At 45.8% G+C, this 21343-nt stretch overlaps 1 protein-coding gene across 2 annotated transcripts in view; it reads left to right on the top strand.

The window, feature by feature from the left end:
* Positions 1–21343, top strand: part of MED8 (mediator subunit 8) — a 122220-nt gene that overhangs the window by 10753 nt on the left and 90124 nt on the right. Inside the window, exons 2-4 of one of the 2 annotated variants that reach the window (XM_086815372.1) lie at positions 3784–3908; positions 4099–4230; positions 4614–4797. In XM_086815372.1, coding sequence (XP_086671498.1) covers positions 3891–3908; positions 4099–4230; positions 4614–4797 — 334 coding nt within the window. In that variant the 5' untranslated portion in view covers positions 3784–3890. The remainder of the gene's footprint in view (positions 1–3783; positions 3909–4098; positions 4231–4613; positions 4798–21343) is intronic. The other variant, XM_086815371.1, reaches the window with a different exon arrangement.

Here is a 21343-nt window from a genome sequence, read left to right as displayed (position 1 = left end):
AAAGGCGGCAGCTGCATGAAAATCCATGCCCAACTCCTTGGGCTTCAACCCAAGAGCAGTAGCCCATCTAAATGGATATAAAGCTATCTGTAGAGGCATTATAAAAAATGAATAAGGCTGTTTGATCCTTAAACTTGCCCCAAGTCGTGCATATAATTCCTGGTATCACATCACATCCCGTAAGCAGTGCTACCAGGAAGTTTTCATGATCCAAATAACCCTGAATCTATATACGAAGCTTCCCTATGATGGGAGTGACTCTTAACTTCTTTGCCCTCAAAGGCGGTAGCTGCATGAAAATCCATGCCCAACTCCTTGGGCTTCAACCCAAGAGCAGTAGCCCATCTAAATGGATATAAAGCTATCTGTAGAGGCATTATAAAAAATGAATAAGGCTGTTTGATCCTTAAACTTGCCCCAAGTCTTGCATATAATTCTGCTCTTCGGTTCATGTGTAGTATTACCCTGTACATTGGGTATAACATTATATTCTTTTTGACATTTTGGGGGCATTGAGATTTCATGTGATCCTTATTGCCACATAAGAAGCATTTCCCCTCTTTCATGCAATAAAAAATATGATGTCTGGACAGCTTGGGATCATTCTTCTTACCCCCCGGCTTCTTTTCAGAGCCCCCTTTTGCATCCTTGGACTCATTGGGCATAAACTTAGATGGCTGTCCACCCTTTTTCTGCTCATTTCCAGCTTTGAATTTTCCTTTGTATGAGCTGAATTCTTGCCTTTTTGATGCTCCCTTGCCATGCAGTTCCTCGGAAATAGTAGCTGAATATATGAGCTCCTGTAAAGTGGTGTGAGGGTACATTGCCAGACTCTTCTGGATGATTCGTTGCAGCCCTGACTCGAATTTTCTTTTCTTCTCGTCCTCACTAATCATCATGAAAGGTGTGACCTTGAGAAGAATCCGCCAAATTTTTTTGAAGTATGAAGAAATGGACTTGCCTTCATCTTACATTAGCCAATCCCATTCCTTCCGTACATCTTTTTCAAAGTAGGGAGGAAGAAACTGGTCATAGAATCGCTCCTTAAAAGTACTTCAAGTACGAGCAACTGTTCTGTCTAAGAGCTCTGCCATCCACCAATCACTTGCAGTCTCTTTAAGATGCATTCCCACATGCCTGAGCATAGATTTCTCTATGAAATCCTCAGTGCAGAAGGCTATTTCAAATTGCCTTATGAATGCAAGTGCCTTAGTGGTGTCCAGCTTTCCATTATAGCTCTCGAATTTGATGTCCTTGTCCCCTGACTTGAATTCTTTGGCTTTCTTGCTGGGCCGAGCATCCCATCGCACTTGTTCATCATCTCTTTCGACATTCTATGATGGCGATGATGCCTAGATCGAGGGCTGCCCGTGCAAAACCCTCCACTCGGGATGGAACTTTGGGAGCAGGAACATACCTAGAAGGTGGAGATATCACCGACAATGCATTTAGATCTTCCGTCTCTCTCATATGGGCTGAAAACCCTTCATCATCTGCCTGGGCTGCATGTCGATATACATCATTTCCTTAGGCTGCATGCCCATGTACATCATTCCCTTGGGCTACATTCCCTCTCATATTAGTTGCATGGGCTCCATGTCCTCTCATAACATCTGTTCGGGCTGCGTGTCCTCTCACATCACTAAGTCACTTGTTCAGGCTGCATGCCCTCTCACAACATCATCAAAATTCCCTTCACGGGATTATTTGAGAGGTTGCCGTGTGAAGACCCACTTGCTCTCATCATCGGAAACCACATCGCCACGGCTTTTCAAATAAGCAATAGCCTCAATCCCCACTTGTTGAACAATTGCATCAAAAGTGACCACATCTGCCTTAACCTGAGACTTGGACTCAATAACCCTCTGTACATCCGGGTCCCTTTGCAAGGCACGGAGCTCTTCAAGCTTATTCATCAAAGCATCAAGATCTTGCTCAGCCCTAGTAACTAACAGTGAATCGTTACCTGCCAAAGCCCCAACTTGGTCCCTGTCTCTATCCTCCTCCCGCATGCGGCGAATTGGAGTGATAGAATCCTCCACAGATTGATCTGAATGGCTGGCCATGATGTATTTACCAGAGACTTTAGAAAGAAAAGAATTTCCGTGCCCTAGAATCGTTACTAACCAACTTTCCAAGGATGATACTGAATAGACTACAAGGGTACAACAATGCGACAAGAGGGCCACGAAGTCTTTCCACACGCTCGCTTTTGCTTAAACCAAAGGTAACCTCTTTCGAAGCGTGATAGTAAGACGAGGGCTACCTCAAAATCCCAGCCTTCTTTCACGGATAATGACTCCTTACAGCCATGTCTAGCATCATGTATGGCATAAGCTTTGTAGAAAGCCAGGCTCTGATACCAATGTAACGAAAGGCAGTTGTAACACGGAAATCTTTTCAATCATGAATACTAATCAAACACTTGCACATGCTAGATACGAGAGAGAAGAAGACAACTCTGCACAGTACACTACACTAGGGGCTAGAAGATGGGCTGCCCCCCCCGCCCCCGCCCCCCCCCCCACCCCCCCCTTAAGATTACCTAGAATGAGTCTGCTTCAGATACAACCTTGCGGGTGCCCAGGGATTCTCCACTGGCTAGCACCTGATTCTTCCAGTACAAGATGAAAACAAAAACAAAACATATGCTGAATTCGGTGTTCATTCACAGAACAAGAGAGCTTTCCCGGCTTAGAGCACATGCATGACAACCACGGACAGCCCATAGCATTCCCACATCAGCCCGGGACAGCCATGTATAACCATCTTCCACTTGCCAAGCCCACATAGCAAATCGGCCAGCCTTAAGGGGCTGTTTCAGCAGTCGACCAGCTCTCAGGAGCCTCAAAGGAAGTCGGCCAGCAGAGGTTTACATGCGAGAAGGCAACCGGTCAGTAGAGAGAAGTTTCCACGCAAATCGTCCAGCTTCTGCCTCAAAAAGAGGAGTCGGCCAGCAGCTTTTCAAGACATGTTTGCAGTCGGCCAGCACAAGGGAAACCTGAGGTTCAGTCGACCAGCTCCCTCCAGCCATCTGGATGATGCAGATCTTGGTAACTAGCTGTAAAAACAGCTCCAGATCAGGTCGGCCAGCCTCATCCACCAGAAAAGCATTCGAGCAGCCCAAAACACAAGTTTCCTCCAGTAATAGAGCTTGTCCTGCAAAAATATCTCAAGCGTGTGCTTTTTAGGTCCCGGATGGGGTGCCTACAAGCAAACAGCTGATAAATTGTCCAGAGCCCGTCCTTTGGCTGCCACGTGTATTAAAATAGTCCTGCCCAATGTGTACAACTTATAAGTTTGTTCGGTCACTTATAAGTGAGTGTGGACCTGCATCCATAAATATTAGTATGTGAAATCATAAAGTTGTAAATTGAGTTTTTAGGGACCTTACCACCTGTAAAACACATGTAGACCACTTGTCAGTCCAAAATAGGTGTGCACACTGCACATACACGTCCATAGGGTGCCCAGGCATCCCCGGCCCCATGGACAACACAGGCAGTAATCTCAGGCATTGATGTGAACAATTATTCATACTCATGAATATATCACGCTGATAATTAGCCAAACATGGGATTCCCGCGAATCATACCAGTGAATACTCATGTGGATAATTAGCCAAAATTGGTGACAACAACCATGGCTAATTGAATGTTAGTTAGGAAAATCTTGATGACATAGATACATTTGTATATTTTTTTTGCACATGCTCTGGCTCAACAATATGCTTTTCATGTTTTCTAGTTCAACTCACAAGTGACACATGATATCTGTGAACAGGTCAGAGGTACTTGGTCAGTTTTCAATGGTGAATGTGGAGTTGCTTAATCTAGTCGAAGATATCAAACCCATCTTGAAGATGTTTGTTGTTCACCCCAAGAATGTAAATGCAGAGAACGCTTCTAGTAAGTACTGTTTCATAGTTATTTTCACAATTTCCAACTGCGATTGAAATGAAAGGTCTGTGTTTATGTTATGTTTACCTTTTAGTGCACATTTAGCCTTAATATTTTTGATTGATAGGGTACCCTCAGAGCATTAATGTGTAGAAGGTACCATTTTAAGCCTCTTGCTTACACCAATCTTTCATTTTAGAATGCAGTCCTGCCGATCATGCTGTCCTCGAAGTTATTGCCGGAGATGGAATCAGAAGAGGCAGCTTTAAAAGAGCAGATTTTGGCAGGCGTTTCTAATCTTCCAGTGCAATTGCAGACCGAAAAGCTTCAGGTACTAACACATACACGATGGATTCTTTTCTTTTTTTGGGTTGCTTTGAAACCTCCTCCCCCTAATAACCACGACTCCCACCTTCCTTTTTTTCCCTCTCTTTCTTTATTCATACTATTTTTCATAGGCACTCTGCTACTTGAGGAATTTTCCACATTAGATAATTTGGTTTTTTTTTCTTTTCCATAATACTCTATTTGTCCTTTTTTGGGCAATAATTTAACTAGAGGAAAAAGGGGCCTTGTTACACTTATTTGTAACCTTGGATGTACTTCAATCTTGTGTGTGTGAGTGCACATGTGCATGTATGTGCAGGGATATGCGTAGAAAAACTTGTACAAGTGGAATGCACACTTACAAATTTTCTTTGGCCAATTTTGTAGAAACAAATTGAGATGGTAAGAAAGGCTTGTGAGTTTGCAGAGAAAGCGCTTGCCGAAAATCGTAAACTGTATGGTTTAGGGTCTCGCCAAGTTCCGGCAATCACTCCTTCACTTGATAAAGCTCAGGCAGCTAAAATCGCCGAGCAAGAGAAGCTTCTACGTGCAGCTGTTAACATGGGTGAAGGTGTGTCTAACTTTTATCTTTAGCATGTCATACAAGAAATTGGGTACTAAAGATTTTCACGTGGTTTTATTCGCATTTATGATGCTCCCTTTCCATCTTGAACCCCCTTTCCCCCAACCCATCTCCCCCCTCCCCCTTCACCCCAAAAAAAGAAAAACCTGCACGTATTTTGATTGGCCAGAGGACCAGCAAATCTGGAGAACTGCCCCTATTGCTTCCTCTTTGGGACTGTTTCACATGGCCAGCCCCCTGCCTGGCCTTGGGGGCCTGGCTAGGCTGTGGTAAAAACCTGCCCATACGGCTCCCCTTGCTGCACTTGTTTATGCAGATTTGCCCATTCCTATGCTGTCTATGCATGTCCCTTGCTGCACTTGATTATGCAGATTTGCCCATTCCTATGCTGTCTGTAACAAAGGGATTTTAGTATGCACATGGGGCTTTAGGTACATTTAGACATGCGTATTGGGACATATGGGGATGGGCCTAGGCACATGGGGCTTTAGGTACATTTAGACATGTGTATTGGGACATATGGGGATGGGCCTAGGCATATGGGGCCTTGGGACTATAATAGTCACATGCTCTATGTACTTGGGAGCTTTTGACCATTTTGACATATACATTGTTACCTTTCTTGGAGCTTATGACCCAAGCTTATTCATGGCAGACTTCCCATGTCTAGGTGTTACTCCCTATGATGAGTGGATCTATTGTGGTACTCCTTTCATGAGTGCAATCTTCATCTCTATCTCTAGATCCCTCTTGCTTTGATACCACTGAAAGAGAGAGGTAGAGGAGAGAGAAGGAATTGCACTCGTTGCATGGAATACCACATGTAAGGGTGTCATAGGCAAAACAACAAGAAGCATGAAAACTATAATTCTTAATTAGTATGAGTTAATTGTGTATAGGGGTTTATAATTCACTTATATACCTCATCCCCTTTTCGCACTCACTCATTAGTGCCCATGCCCACATTTAGGCCTAGGCCCATGTCCATAAGCCCATGGCCCATTATTTACACACATCCATGGCCCCCACATTAAGAGAGAGGCAGAGGAAGAGAAGGGATTGCACTCATTGCATGGAGAACCACATGTTTACACTCAAAGGGAGTACAACCATAGCCAAAGCTTCATGAGCAAGAAGCATGAAAATTGTAATTCTTGATTAGTATGAGTTAATTGTGTTTAGGGCTTTACAATTCACTTACATACATACCTCATCTCCTTTTCACACTCACTTATTAGTGCCCATGTCCATACTTAGGCCTAGGCCCATGTCCATAAACCCTCGGCCATTATTTACACATGTCCATGGCCCCCACATTACAAATGTAATGCACGGAAGCTTCGGAGAAGGATCGGTACTTCAAACACAGAAATCAGCACTCTTTTCGCGACGGAATTAACGCACAAACTGAAAGGAGATGTGCAGAAAATAGAGAGAAAAGGGGGAGATGGAGAGGACACAGTATTGGGTCCCAATTACCCTCTGTAGGGCCCCCACCACGGATGGTGTATTTGCTTTATTAGAATGATGTAAATCTGAAAACAAATACAGAAAACTTGACCTTTTCTTGGCTGGAAAATCCTGCCCCTGACCTTCAGAAGTCCACCCCTTTGCTTGGCAATCTCCTTGGCTTGACTGGCCCTTGATTGGCTTGAGCACTTGGTGAAAACTGAGATGAATGATGGGATTATGGCCTCCACTATTTATACTCCTCCTCAGGAGCAGTCGGCCAGCTGAAAAACAGGCTATGTCCCACGACTGGTGAAAATTCAGCAATAAATGCTGAATTAATTCCCAAAAAATACAGCCTTTTTTTCCTAACAGGCTGAAAGTGATGCGCCTGCTTCTGATTGACTGGACACAACTTTTGTCCACAATCCTAGGGCTGGGCAGCCTGTATGGGCTGCCCCATACATGCCCTACAGCCATATAAAGGCTGTAATCTCCTGGAGATTGCCTTATCTGTGCCCTAGGGCTGTCCTACAGCCCCTCCATGGCTGGTGGGTTCAGCCTGGGCCTTCCTGGCCCTCATGGGGGTGGTTCTACACCATTCCCATGCCCACACTCAAATCCGGGGTAGCCCTATGGGCTGGCCCCTTGTCCTAAACATAATCTACTCAGTGATCTGGCATTCGGTACCATACCAGATACACAGAACCACTGACATCATTCTAGAGGGAGACTCACAGCGCGGACTGGCACTGTTTCATGTGCAGAACAGTGCACACGTGACCTTGGACTCATGTGCAGGACAATGCACACCTGACCTCGGACGACTGAGATGGATCCCTGGCTGACTCGTCCCGGACTGGGCTCACATGGGACCAGTTCACCATCCCAGGTCCTGCACCTTCTGTACAGAAATGTCTACGTGGCATCCAAGTGTGGGATGCACGTGACATCCCCTTCTGCTTAGCTTGACGGAAGCTGCATAGCCTCCAAATAATCCGTCAATAATGCCGGATAGTCTTCGAAAAATCCTTTGTCGAGCCATACCGCTTCATGAGTTCCTCGGTCCTGAAACTTTGTGAGGAACTGTCGTAATCTTCGGCCTGAGCCATGCTTGAAACGGTGCAGAAGGATTTGTTCCGGAACCATGATTTCTGCTTCATCCACAATGTCTGGTTCCGCTTCGTCTTTGACCTCTAAAGGGGGTGGACCTGCATATGGCTTTAACCAATTGACATGAAATACATCGTGCATAGTCCAACTCGAAGGTAGCTTTAACTGCATAGACATCTCATTAATCTTTTTCCGGATGGGAAATGGTCCGAAGCTCCTGAAAGACAACTTTGGGCATCGCTTGCCCACCTGCTTCAATCTTTGCTTCATAATCTGAAGATACACCCAATCTCCTTCCGAAAACTTCATATCCCTTCGGTCTTTATTGGCCTGTCGAGTGTAGACCTCTTGCGCTTTAGCCAATCTGTCTTTAACTGACTCTAGGATCTCCTGGTAAGACTCCGTCACTCTGTTCGCCTCCGGTACTGAAGACGAAGTCTTGGTTAACAACTACTGGAATGGTCTTCCAAACGCTGCCTCATATGGAGTCCTGCCAATAGCTGAAGAAAAAGAGTCATTCAAAACAGCTTGAACTAAAGGCAAAAACGATTCCCACTTACCTTGCTGATCGTGGACATAACACTTCAGCACATCAAAGGCCAACTGGTTGTATATCTCTGTCTGGCCATCTGTCTGTGGGTGGAATGCACTGGAAAAATTCAACTTAGTATCAAAATTACAAAACAATGCCCTCCAAAAATGACTGGTAAACTTGGCATCTCGGTCTGACACTATGGTTCTAGGAATCCCGCCAATCGGGTACCAATGCCGAATGAATAGCTGGGCAACATCCTCGGCGGTCACATTGGCCCTGCAAGGAATAAGCATAACAAATTTGCTGAACCTATCAACAATAGTTAAACACTGCGTATTACGCTTACTCGGACTGGGAGGCAGATTTGTGACAAAGTCCATCGAAATGTCTTGGAAAGGACCCTCAGGAATTGGCAAAGGCTGTAACAACCCTATCTTCTTTCCACGAGGAGCTTTCACCTTTTGACAAATGTCACAGCGTTGTACATATGTAAACACATCACGCCTCATCTTTGGCCAATAGTATTGCCGTTCTAATTTCTTCAGAGTCGAATTCATGCCCCTATGACCACGTGTAATGGCGTCATGGGCATCATGGAGAAGAGCTGCCCGGAATGATTTCATGACATACAGTCGGCCTTTGTAGAAAAGCCATCGCGAATCAGAAAATGGCATGGTCCTGTGGCATCCAATGCCTGTTCCCACTGAGTACCGAATTCCTCGGAATCCGCGTATGTGTGCTAGTCCTGTACCAACAAGGTCAAGTCTAGTGGTCTGAATCGTAGATACTTGTCCCTTCCTGCTTAAAGCATCGGCCACTGGATTGGCCTTTCCTAGAAGGTACTCAATCATATCACCGAACTGTTGGAATATCTGACTCCAGCGGTGTTGTCGATCACTCCATTGTGCACTTGGCATCGTCTGAATCCAGCGCAATGCCTGATGGTCAGTGCGAACCTCGAAGTCATGGCCATACAGGAAATGTTTCCAATGTTTCAAGGCTTGTATAACTGCTAGGAGTTCACGATCATAGACTGAGTAATTCTTTTCGGCAGGCAGTAACATACGAGACATGTAAGCTACTGGATGACCATTCTGTTGCAGTACACCTCCAATTGCGATGTTACTCGCATCGGTGATCACTTGAAATGGTTCGTCCCACGAGGCAAGGGCTAAACAAGGCGCTTTTGACAAAGCCATCTTGAGGTTCTGGAATGCCTCCAACGCTCATGGAGTCATTCGTATCTTTTGCCTTCTTGTTTTCACTCCCTTTAGTAGATCGGTGAGATCTGCCAAGAGATCAGAAAACTTGTCAATGTGGGTGGAATATGCCTGGCATATACCCACAAATGATCTAATGTCATAAGCTGTTTGTGGTACTTCCCAGTTAACAATCTCGGCCACTTTAGCCGGATCCAGTCGAATGCCTTCAGCACTAATTATATATCCCAAGTAATGTACCGGAACAGATAAAATTCTGACTTCTTTTCATTGACATAGAGCTCGTTGCGTTCCAGCAACTTAAGGACTTTCTCCACATCAATGTCATGCTGCTCAACTGTAGCTGAAAATATGAGTATGTCGTCCAGAAATATGAACACACACTCTCCAATCAACTCCCGGAAAATACGCATCATCATGCGGTTAAATGTAGCTGGGACGTTCGTTAAACCAAATGGCATGACCACAAATTCATAGTGGGCCCGTTCTGTACAGAAGGCTGTCTTGGGGATGCCCCCCTCTACAATCCGTACCTGGTGGTACCCACTCTTTAAATCCAGTTTGGAGAACATCTTTGCTCCATTCAACCTCTCGAGAATATAGTCAATTCGAGGCATCGAGAATCTGCTCTTGATAGTCAGCTTGTTGAGTGCACGATAATCGACACAACCGAGAAGACCCATCTTTCTTCTTGACAAACAAGATCAGTGCTGCAAATGGCGACACACTGGGGCGGATGAAGCCAGCTTGCAACAATTCTTGCAGTTGGTGGTCCAACTCCGATTCCATTGCCTTAGACAGGCGATACGGAAACTTGCTCGGGGGTTCCGAGCCTGGGAGGAGGTCAATCCTGTGACCCTCCGGTCTGGATGGGGGGAGCTGGGGAGGGAGACTGTCCCGAAGAAAAATCTTCTAGAACTTTTCATGGAGGACCGAGTACTTCTCGGAAGCACTGGCCACCGTCTGGGCTGTTTGGATGTAAATCATCGCACACTGTGCGCCTTTTCTGACTGCTCGCTTAGCCTGCAAGTGGCTTATGAGCGGAAAGTTTGGAATACTTGGCTCACACTTAATGGTCACCGGGGTGTTTGACACATTCCGATTGATCTGGAACGTGTGCTTGTCCCACTTGACATCAGGAAGAAACTTGTGAAACCACTGGATACCCAAAATTATGTCTGCTCCTACAAGAGGGGCAACCATAAAGTCATGCACAAACTCTATGCCCTGAATCACTAACTTAGCACCTAGAGCTTCATACTTGACGCTCGTTGTCATACCTGTGCTAAAACCCTCAACCTGTTTGTCCACCGGAGTCAGCTCGAAACGGGCACGCCTAGCGGCCTGTTCCGTGACCACATCCTCCGTGCTGCCGCTGTCAAACAAGACAACTCCTCTCTGGCCACCTATGTAGCCAAAGGACTTGAGCAATTCGTTGCGCTCATACTCCTGGTCATGGGCGCCCTTCTGCTTATCTTTGAGCTCCCGGCTAATAATTGCTCCAACTGAAGCACCGGGGGTTGAAGAACTAGGGGTAGCCGCTTGGGTCTGTGTGGGAGCTGTGCTCACCACGGAAGCTGTGGAGGCGGCGGCGGCCTTTGGAGGCTTCTTCGGACAATCCCGAGAAGTATGTCCTTTTGTGTGACAAAAAAAATATCTACCCTCCTTCTTGTACTGAGAAAGCTCCTCAACACTCAACTTGCCACCTGTCTTGCCTGCCTCCGCTTTCTGGTCTGGAGTAAGCTTAGACGCATTGTTCGAGTTCTTGGAGCCAGAGGCTCCCGGGCTCTGTCCTGGGGAAGACCCCGTCTGGTTCTGGCTTTTGCCCCCCGAGGTGTTAGCCCTGGGAGAAGCCGGCTGGGAAGTCTTGGGCTTGCCACCATTGTGTTTCATTTCTGCACTCTGCGCAAGTGAGAGTGCGTCCTCAAAGGTGGCTGGCCTAAACATACGCACCTCCCATTGGATTTGCGTGTCCAGGCCATACAAAAACTACCCTTTCTTGTCCATATCAGATAAGCCTAATTGCAGACACAAGGTTGAAATTTTATTGGCAAACTGAAGGACTAGTTGCGCGTTCTGACGCGCTCCCCTGAACTCGTCTTCGAGTCGCTCAAGGTAGTGGGGCGGTAGAAACCGCTGCTTAAGGTCGCGGACGAACTCGTCCCACACATAAGCTGCCATACGTGCTCTGGTGTGGGCATAAGCCCACTGAGTCCACCAAGGAATGGCCTCACCCTCCAAGTACCAACTAGCTAAGATCACTTTGTCAGTATTTGTTTTCCTAACTGCGGCAAAGTAAGCTTCAAATTGATGTAACCATGAATAAAGAGTCGTGGGGTCGAGTTTACCATTATACTTACTGAAATTCATTTTCTCGGGAAAATGATTCGAGGGCGCCGCCGGTGTCAATCTGGCGTCCAAAGCTCTGAGGTAACGCTCGTGTTCCACGCGTTGCATGGCGTCGTCTTCTCGTTGTCGAATCTCCAATGCACGCATCTGCAACTCAAGCAAGGAGCTTGGCTGCGGCTGTGACCCCGCGAGAGGGTCCCTGTGACGAGGATCTGGTATCTGGGATACGAAAGGAGAGGGAGGAGGAGATGGAAAACGCGACGTTGGAGAGCGAGAATGCGACTCCAGAGCCAAGATCCGCGCCTTCTGCTCATCCAACTTGGTTGTCTGGTTTGCGATTGCTCGCATCATCTGCTGGAACAGATCTGTGACACTCAAGCCTGGTGCCCTAGCTGGGCTGCCTGGTGCACTCTGGTCCCATGGTTCTGGTTCTCTCTCGTCACCGAAGCTCGCCATAGCGGGAAAATGCAATTCCTTTCCGGAACGCAATTTGACCATCCACTATCTGTGTGGGAGACTTCCGGAGGCTAAAAACCAACCGTCCTTCGAGGGACAGGAGTCACTCCGAAAGGGGTAGTCCACCGGCGTCTAAAAACCAACCACACGAGCGAGAAAATTTTCTGGTTTTCTTTGCTGAATCTTTGTCCTTGAAGTAGGCTCTGATACCACTGTAATGCGTGGAAGCTTCGGAGAAGGATCGGTACTTCAAAACTCAGAAATCAGCACTCTTTTTGCGACGGAATTAACGCACAAACTGAAAGGAGATGTGCAGAAAATAGAGAGAGAAGGGGGAGATGGAGAGGACACAGTATTGGGTCCCAATTACCCTCTGTAGGGCCCCCACCACGGATGGTGTATTTGCTTTATTAGAATGATGTAAATCTGAAAACAAATACAGAAAACTTGACCTTTTCTTGGCTGGAAAATCCTACCTTCATAAGTCCACCCCTTTGCTTGGCAATCTCCTTGGCTTGATTGGCCCTTGATTGGCTTGAGTACTTGGTGAAAACTGAGATGAATGATGGGATTATGGCCTCCACTATTTATACTCCTCCTTAGGAGTAGTCGGCCAGCTGAAAAACAGGCTATGTCCCACGACTGGTGAAAATTCAGCAATAAATGCTGAATTAAATCCCAAAAAATACAACGTTTTTTTCCTAACAGGCTGAAAGTGATGCGCCTGCTTCTGATTGACTGGACACAACTTTTGTCCACAATCCCAGGGCTGGGCAGCCTGTATGGGCTGCCCCATACATGCCCTACAGCCATATAAAGGCTGTAATCTCCTGGAGATTGCCTTATCTGTGCCCTAGGGCTGTCCTACAGCCCCTCCATGGCTGGTGGGTTCAGCCTGGGCCTTCCTGGCCCTCATGGGGGTGGTTCTACACCATTCCCATGCCCACACTCAGATCCGGGGTAGCCCTATGGGCTGACCCCTTGTCCTAAACATAATCTACCCAGTGATCTGGCATCCGGTACCATACCAGATACACATAACCACTGACATCATTCTAGAGGGAGACTCACAGCGCGGACTGGCACTGTTTCATGTGCAGGACAATGCACACGTGACCTTGGACTCATGTGCAGGACAATGCACACCGACCTCGGACGACTAAGATGGATCCCTGGCTGACTCGTCCCGGACTGGGCTCACATGGGACCAGTTCACCATCCCAGGTCTTGCACCTTCTGTACAGAAATGTCTACGTGGCATCCAAGTGCGGGATGCACGTGACAACAAACCATCCCCACCCAAATGGTTTTGTTCTTGAAACCTCATAATACAAGTAATACAACCCATGTGGGCGAGGGAACAAAACATCAAGAACTATGGCCAAATCCACATGCTTAGTGGCAATGCAATTCTCATTCTAATAATGAGTAGCATGTGTAATGTACGCATGAGAATCTCCACCACAAAGCATAGAGCATACATCCACGTAGTGAACATCCTCATCATCAAGGCTACCATCATCCGCATCATCATAGACATCCTCGTGATGAATGGTAGTACAATGATTATCAAATATACTCTCCTTGGATGTCTCTAGCTCAACATCACTTTGTATGGAATGAACATAGCATCTGGCAACATCGCAATTGCTTGAAGAATCACCATACACATCACTAATGCATAGAATATCTCTAACAGGTGTATATAAGGCATCATCACGAACATGAAAGCTGTCCATACCGACATCATCATGGCTAGGGACTATATCCTCATGATCGGCATAGACATCATTCTTATGTCCATGATCCACAAAGCTGTCCACATGGTTCTTGTCACCCAAAACATTATCCTCAAGGTGATCCACATGTAGGTAGCTACCATCATGAACAATAGTGTCATGTATCACATCCCATGTACACTGCTCACAATCATCAACATCTTGCACAAGCATATCTACCATATGAGTTGATTTTAGAGACATATTTAGAAAAGAAATACTTCATATATACTTGGCTGGCCCTACAATCTTTGGTCCAGTTATAGGCCATGCTGCTTTGATAGCTACTCAAGCAGTAGCCAGCAACCTTCATAGGTATTTTCTGCTAATGAGATGGAGTACTTACTTGCAGACCATCAACCCGGGTCGTTTGGGTGAGAACCACTGCGGAATGCCACAGGTGCAGTTTATCTTGCACACATGTTACTTGCAGACCACCAACCCAGGTCGCTTGGAAATAAGAACTTGCAGAGTGGCTACCCTTTCGCTGCTTTGCGATCATCTTCGCAGCTATATCCATGCCTCCTAAACCAAACCCTAATAAGGTGACCAAGGAGAAGCAGAAAACAGACATGGCCAAAAAGCAGAAGCAGGTGGCGGACAAGACCTTCAGTCTGAAGACCAAAAAATGAGATCAAAAACGTCCATAAATATGTGCAAAGTCTGCAGCAGTGTGTGCAGGTGCGGTCAAAGAAGGCCGAGGAGGATCCCAAATCTATTATTGACACCTTTGACTAGCTTGCTTTCCATCACCATGTCATACAAGGAGGGAAGATCACTTATCAACCGAAAGAGCTTCTTCCTCTCAGCCTTGTCAAACTTGGCAGCTTAGAAGAAGAAAGACAAAGAAAGCATGACTCTGAGCAACCGTCAACAGCACAACCTACCTTCAAGCTCAGCAAGCTCAGCAAGCTCAGCTTGAAGGGGAATTCAAACGTCAAACAGACAAAAACATATTAATTAAAAGAAAAAAAATTGAGCTCTTGAATTCAAACGTCAAATAGACAAAAACATAATTATTAAAAGAAAAAAAAATTGAGCTCTCAGGGTGAAGGCTTCGCAACATCAAGTTTAGGTGTGGACTAGTCTACTCACAGGCACCTTTTACCATGGCTGGACATGGGTTTTTTCCCTATGTGAACATACTTATTGTGTGTTGGTCTATTAGGCCTAGACATACATTACTTTGTACTACACATTTTAATATTATCAAAGTACATCTTTTCCAACAACTATAGCTCACCTCACGTTTCTCTCTCTATGTGCTTGTGCGTGTGTCTGTGTGTGTTTGCCTCTTGCAGAGCTCTTCCCCTGCGACCCAACATAGCCTTGTGCTCCTCCCAGCTCTACACGCGTGCTTCTACCTTGTCGCAGAGGTCGTACACAACAGTCTGTACAGGCCTGTCAGTACCATTCCATACAGCTGTACGACGCCATACAGCTCTGCATGGTCGTACACTACATGCATGCCTGTGTGGTTAGTACACTGCTTGCCTACGTTGTTGCCGTACTTCACCAACTACTGCTGTACCGCATTCGTGTGCTCCCAGACTGCTCCTGCTTGTGTCCTGTGTACATTGTGCACATTAGGGTTATAGATTTGCAGCCGTACAGTGCACATTGATGCTATCAGCACTCCTCTTGTAAGCTACAATTTGTACAAAATCTCTCTTGCAATCTACTCCGAAATTTGGAGATTCTTGCATTTTATGCAAAATTGATCCCGTACAGGTTTTACAGGTTACAGGTTACAGGTTACAGGTTTCAAAGATTTTGTCTGGAATTTGGGCATTTTATAGGATTTACAGGTGTTTATAGGTTTATGTTTGAATTTGGGGACATTTGTTAGAATTTCTTAGATTTTTGGCCCAACATTTTGTGCATTTTTGCCTTATAGGAACATTTTGCCCAATTTTTGCATGGCTGCAAGTTATTTGGTTCAGACAGTTTGTTATATGTATGTATATTGAGTAGACATTTGAGACAGTTTGATTCAGTTGCAGTATTTGTTTCAGTTAGATTTGTGTTCAATCAGTGTATACATATTATTGGAAAATGTCTGGAAACACTAGTGACTTGAGGATAAGTTGGATGGTACATGTGGGCATACATGATGAAGCATGTATTGGTTGCAAAGAATTTATGGGTATATGTCTCTGGTGCTGAGTTAAGACCTGTTGGTCTTGCACCTGCAGCTAGCACGTCAGGGGGATTAACTCTTGGGACTAGTGATTTTGGTCCCAGTGGGAGTGCAACGCCTGCACTTGTCCCTTCTACACAAGAACAACTGAGATGGGATGCTAAAGATGCACAGGCTCATGCATTGATCGCTCTCTCATGTAGACGGCAAGTAATTCTTCATATACGGCAAGTAATTCCTCATATCCGATCATGTGAAGGGAAGTATGTTACCACTCCGTTGGTTAACATGGTTTTACCTGCCCGACCATAAGTCACTTGTATATAAGTCATTTTTTACAATAAGTAATATATAAGCATTCCCTTACAATAGTTTTCTTGTGAGCTCTCCTCCCTCCCTCTTCTTGCTCGCTTGCATACTACTGTGTTCTTACTTGCTTTAAGGATACGTTTCCCTCTTGCATTAGCTTCTTCTTTTCCCGTCTTTTGTGAGAGAATCATCGTGAAGGACATCTCTTCTTGCCTCCATCCGGGGTTGTTTCTGTACGGCGTACGATGGCATATCGTATGTAATATTGTATGGTACGATACCGTATGGATTTTTTTCAGGTTTTATTTTTTTCAATTTTTTTTTTCAAAAATAAAAAATTTTCCAAAAAAATTTATTTATTTTGGTAGGTAATGGTATTTCTTTTGCTTATCTATGGTTGTTTGAGCTTCCTCTGTACTCTTTCCTCCTTCTAAAATACTCCATATCTGGACTTGGAAATACCTAAGTTATAAGTATTTTTTCAAAACACCGTATTTTATCGTACGATAAGAAGTTTTTTTATATCATACCGTATTTTCCCGTACGGTATCGTACTTGACAACTATGCAGGCTCCATCTAAGAATTGAGAGCTCTCCCTTCACCCCTTTGGCAAAAGAGCATTCCGGTGTGACAATGGAGTGGACGAGCTAGCGCACCCACACGGGAAGTTGCTTGATGGATGTTTGTTTGGATAGGTTTGATTGTAGGTTTCTCTCTTGCATTAGCTTCTTCTTTTCCCGTCTTTTGTGAGAGAGAACCATCACAAAGGACCATCTCTTCTTGCCTCCATCTAGGCATTGAGAGCTCTCCCTTCTCCCCTTTCGCAAAGGAGCATTCCGGTGTGACGATGGAGTGAGAATGCGATGGGGATGAGCTAGCAGCCACACGGGAAGTTGCAGATTGCGGCTCTTAAGGCAAGGCCCAATGACACATGCTTCGGAAAGTCTAAGGCGAGGTCTTGACTTGAACACACGTGCGCACACATCCACGCGTGCATATTCACTAAAAACACGAGCGTGCATTTACACCCTAATGTGCATACGTCCATTTGTGCGTGTGCACATTCACTTACACATACTTCTCCCAAGGGTGCACTCACATTTACACCCTAACGTGTATTCGAGCAGCAAGTACAACTCAACATTCAGCCAGTACAAGTACAATGGTTGGTACAATAGTTGGTACAGTAAGTACAAGGGCTGGTACAGCAGGTACAATGGTTGGTACAGCCGGTACAATGGCTGTTCAAGGGCTGGTACATAAAATATAGTGGCTAGAAATCATAATAAAATGATTAAATATCCTTGCCTTCAGTATTTTGGCACGATGGAAGCCTCCAAAACAGTCCTCAACAGCCGGTATTCTTCATGGACAGCCTTCAAGAGAGAGAGAAACAGAGTAGCCATCATTAGGGCAGCCTGTAAACGGTGGTAGAGGCTAGTGTGCAACAAGAGAGCCTCCTTCAAATGAAGAGAGAGGGCTCCAATTTATAGAATTGGGCCTCCCATGAGCTAAAATGGCAAGAGAAGGCTATAATGACAAGTGTGAGGCCACTTGTCTCACTTTGATCCACTTTCTTGACAAATGTGAGGCCACTTGTCTCACTTTGATCCACTTTCTTGCCACATGTCCCAATCTAAGAGATGGGTTCTCGCATAATCTTTATCTCTAAAAATATCCCAACTGGTAGCCCATTTGTCATAGGTACTTTGGCAACTCTTGATATTTGCTCAATTCCAGATGTAATGACGTGAACAGAATTTCCATCGGAGTCAGGCCAAAAATAGTAACTCTCCTAAATTTTAGGAGTGTGATCCTTTGTATTGTAGGATAATCTCCCATTTCGAAAGCTTGTTCTTTTCGAATATTTGGACATCCTGGAGTCCACCGGACCCCAGGTTGGTGACAGTGGCTCCCATTTTTATATGTGCATTGTTACATCACTCCAGGCCTTCCACCCGCGAGAGTGGCACCATGGTGTTGTCCTTTCCCCTGAGTGTAGCACCGGGGATGGATTGGAGCATGGAGTTGGTGTTTGTTGCTATTCACGAGCAAGCCGTAGAGCTCTCACACCATTTGCATGATCTGCGTATCATTGACGTGTTTACCTAGGTGGTAGTGGGCAACGATGTAAAGTGCCCAATAATAGGTTTAGGTACTATTTCACTTATATCTAAAGAACGTTGTATAAAAAGTCTTTCAAATTTGGGTCCCAAATATGAAGAGAAACCTCCTTTTTGTCTTAGCCATTACAGACCTTGACTAGTAGGTTGACTTTGACAAGAATGGTGTATTCATTCTTGATGGAGATGAGAAGGTCATTGCAAAGGACATTTGGAGGAACAACTCATATGAGATTTTGGCATTTGCAGTCTAGATTAACTTGAGATGAGTCTGGTAATCTCTGTCCGTGTGAGAGTGAGAGAGGGTGGCTCCAGAGAATACTGGAAGGGAGGCAATCTGTCCATGCTAAAACCATGTGCCTGGAACCAAGATGTCATCTGTCCATACTTGTAAAGCTAACTGTCAGGAGGACTCAAGGGCGAGGCATGCATATCTGTCTCGGGGGAGATCCCACAAGCCATGTATGTAGGAGACTGATCTCGTAAGAGCCTCAATCACGAGAGGGGCAGCCGCCAGCTCTGCTCGAATAATCTCATGAGGTACCGAGGCCTTGGCTCTAATAATCCTAGCAATCATAGATACCAAAGGCCTCTCCATACCTCTCCACCCGCGTGCGCTGTGATGGCCCACTGAAGGTCCCCATATCTGCACTCCATAAAGCATAGCTGATGTCACTAGAGTGTCAAAAAGCCAAAGTTTCGTTCGAGGTTCCTGAAACTGAACCTGCGAACACATCCTCTCCAAACCACCCAGGGTTGCATGTGCTCTAGTCAATCTAGTCTCTGTTGCTCTCCTCATCGAAAACACTGGCCCACTGAATACTACCCCAAGATATGTATATGCATCTGTATACTCCACAATCTCCTGCCCATATGTAAATGTGGGAGCTGATTGCCTAACCCACTGTGGCGTGGTGTTAAACACCATAACCTTGGTTTTGCCAAGGTTGACAGACAATCCACTATCATGTGCAAACTCATGTAAAGCATCCAGATGACGCTGCGTACCCTCAGGGGAGTCAGAGATCAACACAATATCATCAGCATATAACAATAGTGGGATCCATGTACCTGCTAGCTGGGCTCCTCTGTCCCCCAATCTCTCAATGTAGTTAGAAGCCTCATCCATATACATACCAAACAATGAAGGAGATAACGGGCAACCTTGCTTCACTTCTATAGTGGAGTGAACCAAAGTAGAGACCCCCTCTAGGGTGCGTACCTGTCCTGCAAAACTGATCTATATAAAGCCATAATCCCCCATATGAGCTCTGTGGGTACCCCCATCTCCTGTAATCTCCTCATCAATCTGGCTCTGGGCACTGTATCAAATGCTTTGCGGAAGTCCACAAAGCTACAATAAATCCGTCGCCCATGCGACCTGCCCTCCTCAATAATGGCCCGCAGAGTCAAGATGTGGTCAAGAGTAGAGAAACCTCTCCTGAACCCTGCCTGTCCCTCTGCTCGAATGCCCTCTCTCTCTGCCCATCTACTCAACTGCTGCTCAAGAATGGATGCATACAATCGTGCTAGTGTGTGACCAATCATAATAGTGCGATAATTCCCTGGCTCCATAGGGTCCCCTGACTTGAAGATAGGCACGATGGTGGACATACTCCAAGTCTTGGGTAAGCCTTCACACATAGCACGATTGAACATCACTGCTAGAAGCTGTGCCAGCATGTCTCTCACATGAATAAACTGCTCAGCGACCAATCCATCATGATCATATGCTCTCCAAGTCTTCATCCTATCAATGGCCTTCCTTACCATCTCTGCGGTAAAGAAAGTACATGTCTGTGGGCATGGTGCTGGCGGGTCAGGAAAAGGTGTCTGTCCGGGAACTGTATATAGAGATGCTGCATAACTACCCCAGACCTTTGTAGAAGTGATGGCCAAAGCAGGGGAGGACTCATGAAACAAACGCCAAGCCTCCCTCGAATCCTGGCTGAAGAACAGCTGGTATAATTCCTGCTCTAGCTGAGCAAGGAAGGCCCGCTTCTTCCTTCGCACAAGGCGCCGGAAGGCAATACGTGACTGTCGGTGAGTAGTGACTCCCAAAGCAACCTCCGGCTGCAGTCGGGCTCTTGTCTCTCTGCACTCCTCATCATACCAGCTGTTCTGGGGCATACACCCAGAACGCTGTCTCTGTCCAGGCTGAGTATGTGGATATGCCTCTCTCGCTGCATCGTGTAAAGTCTCTGTCAGTATATGGGTCAGCTCCTCCAGAGGTCTCCCTGGCTCCTCTGTGTACAGACGTCTATAAATCCCATCTCTGTAGACAGCATCAGTCTCTGAAGTAAAAGTATATCGAGTGTGATCTGCCCCTCGTGTCCTCTGAGCTGTGGTAAAGTGAAAAGAGATGGTCAATGTCAACAATGCATGATCCACTACTACCCCAATGGGCCGAGATCCAACTGTGAAGTCCTCAATGCATGAAACAAAGCTCGGCATAGCCATAACATAATCCACTGTGCTAGCACCATGTCTATGTGGAAAGCAAGTAAAACCAGCTGCTGACGGAAACCTCTGCAAGCCATTAAGTATGGCCAACCCATGTGCAGTCCCCATATCTACCAAATATCTCCCATACTCTGTGCACTCCACACCCTGTGAGCGTCTATCTAATCCCATATCCAGAGTGTCCAGCTCTCTCAGCATCTCCTCTGAGGTATCATAAAAGGCTGTCTGGCGGTTGCCCGTCCGGGCATTAAAGTCCCCTAACAGGATGATGTCTCCATCCCTAGAGAACTCCCATATGTCATCATCTAGCACAGAGAAAGGAGACTGCCCTCTAGGTGCTGCATATGTCGATGTACTAGGGAGATGTTTTATTCAATGGTTTGGAGTGCCCAAAGGAGGGCTGACTAGCTAGATTTTTCTCCAATCATACCATCTCAGATCTGTATAGTTGACCATTGTTTTTAACAATTTCTTATCAACAGTTTGCTTTGTGAGAGCATTCACATAAAACTTTCACTAGATAGGTTGAAGACTTGTCTCCAATTTCCAAAGAAGGAAAGCCTAGTACCTATTGTTGCCGATGCCATGCTTAGAGGAG

The sequence above is a fragment of the Cibotium barometz genome, chromosome 21 (assembly GCF_041138505.1).
Source record: "Cibotium barometz isolate CiBa-2024 chromosome 21, ASM4113850v1, whole genome shotgun sequence".
NCBI classification, from domain to species: Eukaryota; Viridiplantae; Streptophyta; class Polypodiopsida; order Cyatheales; family Cibotiaceae; genus Cibotium; species Cibotium barometz.
This window is presented reverse-complemented; position numbering and strand designations above follow the sequence as displayed.